The 11,704-nt window shown below is 36.9% G+C and overlaps 1 protein-coding gene across 1 annotated transcript in view; it reads right to left on the bottom strand.

Moving 5' to 3' along the window:
- Positions 1–3,516: 3,516 nt before the first annotated feature.
- The window catches only part of LOC128657875 (gastrula zinc finger protein XlCGF26.1-like), a 38,405-nt gene continuing 30,217 nt past the window's right edge, over positions 3,517–11,704 (bottom strand). The window contains exons 5-6 of the mRNA XM_053712304.1: positions 10,461–10,565; positions 3,517–4,959 (exon numbers count right to left, since the gene is read on the bottom strand). Of these exons, the coding sequence (XP_053568279.1) occupies positions 3,599–4,959; positions 10,461–10,565 (1,466 nt within the window). The 3' untranslated portion in view covers positions 3,517–3,598. The remainder of the gene's footprint in view (positions 4,960–10,460; positions 10,566–11,704) is intronic.

The following is an 11,704-nucleotide window of genomic DNA, read 5'->3' as shown; positions in this document are numbered from 1 at the left end:
CGGGAAAACCGTTATAAACAGTCACAAGCAATCTGCCACAGCTCTACTGTGGCTCCTACCTGCCCATAAAATGACTTTTGTAGGCACAAAAACCCTTTACAGAGATCCTATATGTCAGGGGACTCCTTCAGGGAAGCTGGATGTCTCATACTGTAAAAACGACTGCGCAATTAGAGTGCAAAAATAGGCCCCTCCCACCATGCACTCAAAGTGAAAGGGCCTTAAAAAACTACTCCTAGGAGAAATCTAGTCAGCCATGTGGAAAACTAGGCCCCAAATAAAGATTTATCACCCTCAGTAAAAAACGTTTTTTATATATCATGCAAACGTTTAACATACTAAGTAATAAGAGCAAGTAATATGACTATTACCCTTTACTGCAAGCATGATCCCAGTCGTTTGTTAAATCACTGTAATCAGGCTTACCTTAAATATATCAGGCACTGTCAGCATTTTCTAGACCTTATCATCTCTCTAGAAAAAAAAAAATATACTGAGCATACCTCAGAGCAGTTAATTCTGCAGGCCATTCCCCCAGCTGAAGTTTTCCCATACTCTTCAGTTATGTGTGAGAATGGCAGTGGACCTTAGTTACAACCTGCTAAGATCATCAAAAACCTCAGGCAAAACTCTTCTTCTAATTTCTGCCAGGGGTAAAAACAGTACAACGCCGGTACCGTTTAAAAATAACAAACTTTTGATTGAAGATAAACTACACTATCACCACATCTCTCTTGATACTTCCTTTCTTGTCGAGAGCTGCAAGAGAATGACTGGAGGTGGCAGTTAGGGTAGGAGCTATATAGGACAGCTCTGCTGTGGGTGATCCTCTTGCAGCTTCCTGTTGGGAAGGAGAATATCCCACAAGTAATGGATGAATCCGTGGACTGGATACACCTTACAAGAGAAACCTTGTTTTATAATAGAGCAAATACTATATATATATATATATATATATATATATATATATATATATATATATATATATATATATATATATATACACACATACATACACAGTATATATACACAAACCTCATTTAAATACAGTTAGGTCCGTAAATAATTGGACATTGACACCATTTTCATAATTCTGGCTCTGTACGACACAACAATGGATTTGAAATTAAACAACCAAGATGCAAGTGAAGTGCAGACTTTCATCTTTAATTCAAGGGGTTGAACAAAAATATTGTATGAAACGTTTAGGAATTGCAACCATTTTCATACACAGTCCCGAAATTTTAGGGGCTCAAATGTAATTGGACAAATTAACAAATCATAAATAAAATGTTGATTTTTAATAATTCATTGAGAATCCTTTGCAGGCAATGACTGCTTAAAGTCTGGAATGCATGGACATCACCAAACGTTGGGTTTCCTCCTTTGTGATGCTTTGCCAGGTCTTTACTACAGCGGTCTTCAGTTGTGTTTTGTTCGTAGGTTTTTCTGCATTAAGTTCTGTCTTCAGCAAGTGAAATGCATGCTCTATTGACTGGGCCATAACATAATATTCCACTTCTTTGCCTTGAAAAACTCCTGGGCTGCTTTTACAGTATGTTTTGGGTCATAGTCGATCCCTATACACTTTAGAATTCATGTGGTTGCTTCTGTCACATCATAAACACTAGTGACCCATTGTCATTGGAAGCCATGCATGCCCATGCCATCACACTGCATCCACCGTGTTTTACATATAATGTGGTAGTCTTCAGATCACAAGCTGTTCCAAGTCTTCCCCATACTTTTTTCTTCCCATCATTCTGGTACAGGATGATCTTAGTGCCATCTGTCCAAAGAATGCTGTTCCACAACTGGGCTGGCTTTTTTTAATATTTTTTGGCATAGTCTAATCTGGCCATTCTATTCTTGAATTATATGAATGGTTTGCACCTTGTGCGGAACCCTCTATATTTGCTCTTGAGAAGTCTTCTCTTTATAATACATTAGGATAATTATATGCCTACCTCCTGGAGAGTGTTCTTCACTTGGCTGAATGTTGTGAAGGGTTTTTCCTTAACATGGAAAGAATCCTACGATCATCCACCACTGGTGTGGACTTCCAGGCCTTTCTGTGTTGCAGAGAGAGTGTATATTTCTCAGAATGTACCAAACTGATGATTTGGCCACTCCCAATGTTCCTGCTATCTCTCTGACGGATTTCTTGTTATTACAATTTAAATAAACAAGGTTGTAAACAAAACAGTGAGATTTTCTTTTTCAACTCTATAGTCAAAACCGTTGTGGATCTATAGTTGTATTAGGCAACATTTCTAAAATAAGCAGAAATTAAAAATAACATGGAGGCTCCAGGTGCTCCCTTGGCTATTCAAACCTACATAGGGACCCTGGATTAAAGTTACATTATAATCCAAAGGTTAGTAATCCTAAAATATAGATTAGTTTTTAATTATATAGCAAGATGCTGTTTATTCATTACTGTAATGGTTTTATTAATTAATTCCATTAATCTATTCACAATATCATGCTCTCCAAAAGGTTTCTGTCAGATTATTTTGGAGAATTTTTTAATCTTAATGATATTATCACATGATTCATTCTGTAGTTCTCGTCCTGGGAACTTGTGTCTGCAGAAATAACATGCACAGCAAAATGTTCTAAAAAAATAAACATACAGAGTTGATAAATAGACCTTAAAGGGACATAATCATGAAAGATAACTTTTGGGTTTTAGATAGAACATAACATTTTTAGATTTACTTATATTATGATATTTGCTTCATTCTCTTGGAATCTTTTGTTGAAGGAGAGCAATGCTCTACTGGGGACTATCTGAATACAATGGGTGAGACTGTGACAAGCAGCTAGCTCACAGTAGTGCACTGCATTTTAGTGAGCCTACCTATGCAGGCTTTTTAACAATGGATACCTAAGGAACAAAACAAATTAGATAAGAGAAGTCAATTGGAAAATTGTTAAAAATTCATGTTCTTTCTGAATCATGAAACTTTAATTTTGACTTCACTTTCCTTTAATGCCATTGCTCCCCTGCAAATCTATATACACATAATTAACCCATATTAAGTTTCAAGAAGCTCACTGAATAGAAGATTGTTTGGAGTGGAATAGATCTGCACAAGGACCTAAGTGTGAGGAGGGAGGGCCAAGCATTAAAAATGAAAAATAATGTTATTGTTTTAGTAAAATAAAACTATTTATATTGTTATTAATGTAATAATTTTCCTACTTCCAATAAAGTACAGGTGAAAAGTTGATAAAATGGGAATGATTAACCAATTAAACTGGAGATAATTCACCTCCAACTAATTTCATTCATTTCAATGATCTAACTATGCATATCTAATGATATATAACCAATTTAGTAATAGCCTGGTATAACTATAAACAAATAATCTGAAAACATTCTAAACATGAAAACCATGATCTAAATTGGTCTTACAGACTAGTGATTTAAATCATAATTTTTAAATCAAATCATCCCTGGGGTCACCTCATAAATGCTTGAGGTGTAGAAGGGACCTCAAACAGCTCCAAAACTGCAGGCCCCAGGGGGTCACATGCAGTCATCAGCACTTGGTATTGTGTGGGTGACAACTACCATATTATTCCTCTTCAGTTAGAAGGTTAAACTCTGATTTCTTTTAATATGAGTTTTCTGATGCCTAATAAGATGTGATTTCAGGATAAAACATTTTCCACATTTAGAACATGTAAATCCTTTTTCCCCAGTATGAATTTTTTGATGAATAAGAAGAGTTGATTTCCGAGTAAAACATTTTCCACAGTCAGAACACAAAAATGCCTTTTCTCCTGTATGCGTTTTCTGATGGCTAAGAAGATGTGATTTCAGAGTAAAACATTTCCCACAGTCAGAACATGAAAATGCGTTCTCCCCTGTATGAATTTTCTGATGCCTAATAAGATGTGATTTCAGAGTAAAACATTTCCCACAGTCAGAACATGAAAATGCTTTCTCCCCTGTATGAATTGTTTGATGCCTAATAAGAGTTTGTTTCAGAGTAAAACATTTCCCACAGTCAGAACATGAAAATGCTTTCTCCCCTGTATGAATTTTCTGATGCATAATAAGAGCTGATTTCACAGTAAAACATTTCCCACAGTCAGAACATGAAAATGCTTTCTTCCCTGTATGAATTTGTTGATGCATAAGAAGAGTTGATTTCCGAGTAAAACATTTTCCACAGTCAGAACATGAAAATCCTTTCACCCCTGTATGAATTTTCTGATGTGTAATGAGATTTGATTTCTGAGTAAAACATTTCCCACAGTCAGAACATGAAAATGCTTTCTCCCCTGTATGAATTTTCTGATGCCTACTAAGATGTGACTTCAGAGTAAAATATTTTCCACAGTCAGAACATGAAAATCCTTTCACCCCTGTATGAATTTTCTGATGTGTTATGAGATGTGATTTCTGAGTAAAACATTTCCCACAGTCAGAACATGAAAATGCTTTCTCCCCTGTATGAATTTTCTGATGCCTAATAAGATGTGATTTCAGGATAAAACATTTTCCACAGTCAGAACATGAAAATGCTTTCTCCCCTGTATGAATTAGTTGATGCATAAGAAGAGTTGATTTCCGAGTAAAACATTTTCCACAGTCAGAACATGAAAATGCTTTCTTCCCTGTATGAATTTGTTGATGCATAAGAAGAGTTGATTTCCGAGTAAAACATTTTCCACAGTCAGAACATGAAAATCCTTTCTCCCCTGTATGAATTTTCTGATGAGGAACAAGAATGTTTTTACAGTTAAAACATTTCCCACATATAGGACAGGAAAATTGCTTTTTTCCTGTATGAATTTTTAGATGTTTAAGAAGATGTGATTTCTTAAGAAAACATTTCCCACATTCAGTACATAAATTTCCCATGTGGCTTCTTTGATTTTGAAGATTTAAAGAAGCATTTGGACTCTGATCATGACTAGGATTATTGCAGTTTGTAAATTCACCTGTCAATAAGAAACACAATGGAACTAATGTTATTAATTACATAATTATTTTATCATGAGAACATATAAACTGTTCTGATTTAATCAGTCCCCTACACTTGTAGTAGACACTGTGACAACTAGACCTTTTGTATGCTAAGGCTTAAGGGCAGTTTACTGGACATTAGGGACTATTTCTAATAATTCACACTTAGTCAAAGACTGAACTAACTTTAATATAATGTTGTTGTTTTTCTACCTAATATATCTATTCCTTTTAATATTGTGTCCACAAAAACTTTTAGTAATATAAAGATTAGTTTATGGGCTAAAATAATTTTTACTACTGCTTTTGAAAATGGCCCCAGGTGGTGTAGTATATCTAAGCAATATATAAAATCTTCATCATAGAGAAGAATCTCACTCACGTGTCAACTACACCTTCTGGGATAATCAGCAGCTCCCCAGCCAGCTGTATTACTCAGGCAATTATTATCAGGTATTTGTAGAGCGCCAACAGGTTTTGCAGCTCTATGAACATACGTGGTATATAAAAAAAAATACCGGGATCAAAGTGGTAGAGGGTCCTGCTGAGAGTTGCACTGTTGTAGTCGGCTCTTATGAAGGTGAACTACAAACAGCTGGGCTCATAGGCTTACGTGCCATGGAGTTTAAGGGAATAGCAGTGGAGATAAGTAAGGTTAGTGTAGGTTGTATGTGTCCCTGAATAGTAGACTCTTCAGGAAGCACTTGTAGTAGGAGATCATGAGCGGAGCGAAGGGGACGGGAGGGAGAGTATCAGGAGACAAGATCTGAGATGTAGGGGGGAGCAATGCAGTGGAGGGCTATGTGTGTCAGAGTGAGAATTTTGTATTTAATCCTGGAGGCAAGAGGAAGCCAGTGAAGGGATTGGCAGAGAGGTGCGGCAGATGAAGAGCGACGTGTAAGGAAGTTGAGCCTGGCAGAGGCATTCATTATGGATTGTAAAAGAAGCTAGGTGGCAGCTAGGGAGACCAGAGAGGATGGAGTTGCAGTAGATGAGGCGGAAAGGATGAGAGTGTGGTTTAAAATCTTAGTTGTGTCTTGTGTAAGGAAATGTCTAATGTAAGCAATGTTTTTAAAGTGGAAGCCGCAGGCTTTAGCCAAGAACTGAATGTGAGGAGTGAAAGATCTGAGTCAAGTGTGACCCCAAGACGGCATGTGAGGAAATTATGTAGTTATCTACAGTTATAGAGTCATGGGGGGTGGAGATTTTGGAAGAAGGGTGGAAGATAAGGAACTCAGTTTTGGAGAGTTTTAGCTTGAGGTAGTGAGAGGACATCCAAGATGAGATATGAGAGAGACAATGACACGGGTTAGCAAGGAAGGAGATAGTTCTGGTGCAGAGAGGTAAATTTGGGTATACCCCCTCTGAGGATGCGTATGGGAAACGCGGCGTCAGGGGTTTCTTAAAACAATTTTAACTAGCTCTCTTTTGTGGTTAAAAATAATTAACTCTGATAGTGGTATTAATAGGTAAAAACATAACCCTTTTGTAATAGACCGTAATTATTACAAGGTATACTGACAAGATAATTTTTGTAGTATCGAGAGGCACTGCAGCATAACAGGTTCACAGCATAGAGGTAACTAAAAGGTAATCACTGCTGTTTAGCGGTGTGAATATAGGGAAATATTAGAATCATGGTATTATAGTGGATACAAACGGAAGGGATTTGATACTTTCTTAAAACAATCCAACTATTCCAAACAAGCTACAAGTGACTGAAACTCATATATTGATTGTAGACAGTTTAAATAAACGGCAGAGCAATTCAGTTTTTCTCTGTATTTTCCAAGTCTGCAGCTAGAAAGCTTATAAACAGGTATTAGCCTGAAGCTAACTGTAACGTTATAGCAGAAGAACATAGGAGGTACAAGCGAATCAAAATTTACCACACCCTACAGCTAGAAGGTTATACATAGCGGGGACATTAGATGATAACACATAGCAGACCAAGTAAAACTGAATAAGTTAAAGCTTCAACACATAGTGATAATATCGTTAACCATTGGTTTAATAGGAAATTTTTCCTCAGTTTAACCAGAAGATACAAAAATAGTAGCTGGCTATAAAGACACACAGTGAAACCAATAGAGAATAATTCACAATATAGTACTCACTGGTGTTGCGTTATAAGAAAGTATCATTATTAATATTTAAGGGGCAGCAAACCATGACCATATTTACATACAGTGCAATGGCATATCAATACTTTCTAAACCCCTATTAAAGATATACCCAAAAGGTTACCCCCAAAAATACAAACAGGATTATCTAACCAATTCAGAGCTGATATTATTTACACTCTAAACAGCTAAAAACACTGATATTCAAAAGCTATTTGTATATTACAAGGGTAATGGTGACCATCTTATGTCACAATAATAATCAGCTAAAATAAAAATTATTTGGATATGAGAGTAAAAGATACCGGACATTATAGTCCACATAAATAATTTTGTCAACCAGCAGCTCAATAAAATACGGTCTTGTTAAATTTGGATTCATCGTGAAACAGTAAAATTTCAGTGTGGATAATACATTAATAACAAGCTATTTTGTTTTAGAACAAGCCACCAATAAGGCCAAGTGAATTTTCAAACACAACACCTATAGTGTTATTTCCACAAATTTTCCTGTCTAACTTAAACACTAATCATCAGAAGTTATAACCCAACACAAAAGAGATGTGTTTTTAGTAATATATGCAGGCAGCAGACAACAGTTCAATTCAAGCTGTCTTTTTAATACATAAATAAAAGTTATATTTTAAAAAAATTGCTATTGCTTACTTTGATGACTAATCTAAAACATATGAAACTTTTCTAACAGTGTATAGAAGCATATCTTTTTTTGAGCTAGGTTCACACACAATTGGTGACCTAGGTCAATTATTTTTTGAAACGTAAATTTGGGTATCGTCTGCATACGAATGATAATTAAACCTTTGAGACTTTATTAAGGAACCTAATGAGGATGTGTAGATTGAGAAGAGAAGGGGACTGAGGACAGAGCCTTGCGGTACCCCAACAGAAAGAGGTAACGGGGCAGAGCATGCCCCAGAGAAGGCTACACTAAAGGTATGGTTAGACAGATAGGAAGAGAACCAAGAGAGAGCTGTGTTGCAGATGCCAAAGGATTGGAGGGTATGGAGCAAAAGAGGGTGCTCGACAGTATCAAAGGCTGCAGGCAGATCAAGGAGGATAAGTAGAGAGAAGTGGCCTTTGGATTTTGCTGTAAGTAGGTCGTTGGTAACCTTAACAATTGCTGTCTCTGTTGAGTGAAAGGGACAAAATCCGGATTGCAGTGGGTCAAGGAGGGAGTTTAATGTAAGGAAATGGGCTAGACGTGCATATACTAGCTTTTCAGGAAGCTTTGAGGCAAAAGGGAGTAGGGAAATAGGGTGGTAGTTGGATGGGAAGGTTGGATCGAGAGAAGGTTTTTTTTGAGTATAGGTGTGACTAATGCATGTTTAAGAGATGTGGGAACTATACCAGTGCTGAGGGAGAGGTTGAAGATGTGTGCGAGTATAGAGGTAAGGGTAGAAGAGAGGGAGGGGAGTAGTTGTGAGGGGATGGGGTCGAGGGGACAGGTAGTGAGGTGAGAGGATAGTATAAGGGCAGAAACTTCTTCCTCTGTAACAGGGGCAAAAGAGCTAAAATTTATGGCTATGTGGGTTTTGGATGATTGTGAGCTTTTGAGGGGGTGGGGGACTGGTAGTATGTTGAGAGCAGATTTAATTTCTGATGGAGTCTATTTTATTGTTAAAGTAACTGGCAAAATCTTGAGCTGAGAGAAAAGTTTTGGTGGGAGGTGGGGGTGGGTGGAGAAGAGTATTGAATGTGGAGAACAGACATTTTGGGTTTGAAGAAAGAGTAGAGATAAAAGTAGAGAAGTAATGTTGCTTATATAGATTAAGGGCAGAATAGTAAGCGTTCAAGATGAACTTATAGTGAAGAAAGTCAGCAGAACTCTGAGATTTCCTCCAGTGTCGCTCAGCAGTACGGAACATCTGCGTAGGTACCGTGTCAGAGGAGTATGCCAGGGCTGAGGATGAGTGTATGTTTTCTGACCTATGGTAGGTGTGGCCAGATTATCAAGAACCGATGTAAGGGTGGAGTTGTAGTGGCAGATAGATTCATCAGGACAAGAAAAGGAGCGGTTGGAAGAGAGAAGAGGTTCGAGAGAGCTAGCAAGCTGTTGCTGATCTATTGACTTAATACTGCTGTGAAGTTTAGTGTGAGAGGTAGAAGGAGGGAAAATTATAGGGAGGGAGGTGATGTTACAAGTGAGGAGGTGGTGGTCAGAAAGAGGAAAAGGTGAGTTTGTGAAGTTTGAGATAGTGCATCGATAGCTGAAAAACAGATCAAGGGAGTGACCATCTTTGTGAGTGGGAGAGTCAGTCCATTGTGACAGGCCTAAAGAGGAAGTGAGTTGCAGAAGTTTTTTGCATAGGAGGCAGTGGGATTATCAACAGGGAGGTTGAAGTCACTGAGAATGAGGGTAGGGGTATCTGAGGAAAGGAAGTAAGGTAGCCAAATCTGTAATATCATATAGATGAGGAGTATTTAGCTGAAAAAGCTTAAAATTCCCCAATACAAATAAACCAAAAGGATATCAACTTGTAACAAATTTCCAAAATAACATCAAACCACCACAGCTATTGAGTTAACGTAAAAAAGGCTAAGAGCATTTACATCACAGAAAAGAGGGTTAATATGTAACATAAAGGACCATTAAATACAATTGCATAATTAACAAATGCATAATAAAAAGACAAGACAATAATACCTACTCTGAATTTCAAATAAGCAGTAAAAAAAAAATTGTCAAATTTATTTTTTTCTACCCTTTTTCCGCCTCCCTTTATCATGTGACAGACATGAGCCAATCACAGACTAGTATACATAAACCCTGTGAGCTTGTGCACATGCTCAGTAGGAGCTTGTTCCCCAGAAAGTATGTATATAAAAAGACTGCAAAATTTGATTATGGAAGTAAATTGGAAAGCATCATAAAACTGAATGCTCTTTCTGAATCATAAAAGTTTATTTGAGTGTCCCTTTAAATAATTATTGCTATAAGCACAAAACATTTAGTTTTATTTTTTTTAGAATGTTGCATTTATGCCATATATTCTTTACTTGTAATGAAAACCAAAGTATCACTTTATATAAAAAGTAATATATAATATGTAAAATAAACTATTAGTGAACATACACATCAGACATGTACACTCACCTGTGCCCTGTTTCCCGCAGACGCATCTCACACGTACACTTACCTGTGCCCTGCAACCCTCACATGTCGCACACATACACTATCTGTGCCCTGTTTCTCACAGACATGACACAAACACTCACTTTGCCCTACATCCCTCTCAAGTGTCACACATGTAAACTGCGTCCCTCAGACATGTCACACACGTACACTCACTTGCACCCTGCGTCCCTCAGACATCTCACACACGTACACTCACCTGTACTTATATTGGCACACATTTCCTGCTCTGATGGTTGGACATTTCTTAGCCACTGATCTTTTGTTTGTCCCTTGTTACATGAAATCTTAGCATCGTTTTTACCTGGGGGAAAAAAAAAAGAATAAATAAATAAATCACTGAAATTTCAAAAATAACATCAAACTCCTACAATTAACTTAAAGGGACAGTTCACACAAAAAGTAATACATTTTTAAACATAATAGCAGGAAGTTAAGTATGGTAGTTCGGAACATTCTGTGTGAATCGTCTGCATTTATAAATATTTTTTTAAATGTCTGTTTACAAAATACAATGCCTAAGCCCCTTAGAATATTTTCTGGACGTGCGACCAGTCAGGTATTACTCCCTTTAGCGCATTGCGCATGCGCCGCCCCTCAAGATTGTTATTCCCTCTTATGTCAGAGCTATTGTAACAAGCTTTTGTTAACCAAAGTTTGGATGAAGATAGAAGATGCCGTCTGGGTGAAGACTTCTGCCCGTCTGGAGGACCACTTCTGCCCGGTTGGATGAAGACTTATCCCGGCTTCGTTGAGGACTTCGGCCCGGATGGGTGAAGACGTCTCCCGGTAAGGTGATCTTCAAGGGGTTAGTGTTAGGTTTTATTAAGGGGGTATTGGGTGGGTTTTAGAGTAGGGTTGGGTGTGTGGGTGGTGGGTTTTAATGTTGGGTGGGGGTATTGTACTTTTTTTACAGGTAAAAGAGCAGATTACTTTGGGGCAATACCCCACAAAAAGCCCTTTTAAGGGCTATTTGTAATTTAGTATAGGGTAGGGCTTTTTATTATTTTAGGGGGCTTTTTTTATTTTATTAGGGGGATTAGATTAGGTGTAATTAGTTTAAAAATCTTGTAATTATTTTATTATTTTCTGTAATTTAGTGTTTTTTTTCCGTACTTTAGATAATTGTATTTAATTGTAGTTAATTTAGGGAATTAATTTAATTATAGTGTAGTGTTAGGTTTTATTTTACAGGTAAATTTGTCTTTATTTTAGCTAGGTAGCTATTAAATAGTTAATAACTATTTAGTAACTATTCTATCTAGTTAAAATAAATACAAAGTTGAACTGTAAAATAAAAATAAACCGTGAGATAGCTACAATGTAACTATTCGTTATATTGTTGCTAGCTTAGGGTTTATTTTATAGGTAAGTATTTAGTTTTAAATAGGAATAATTTAGTTAACTGATTTATTTAAATTATATTTAAGTTAGCGGGGTGTT

Source organism: Bombina bombina, chromosome 4, assembly GCF_027579735.1.
Source record: "Bombina bombina isolate aBomBom1 chromosome 4, aBomBom1.pri, whole genome shotgun sequence".
NCBI classification, from domain to species: domain Eukaryota; kingdom Metazoa; phylum Chordata; class Amphibia; order Anura; family Bombinatoridae; genus Bombina; species Bombina bombina.
Note: the sequence above shows the minus strand (reverse complement) of the source record. Positions and strands in the feature narration are given on the sequence as shown.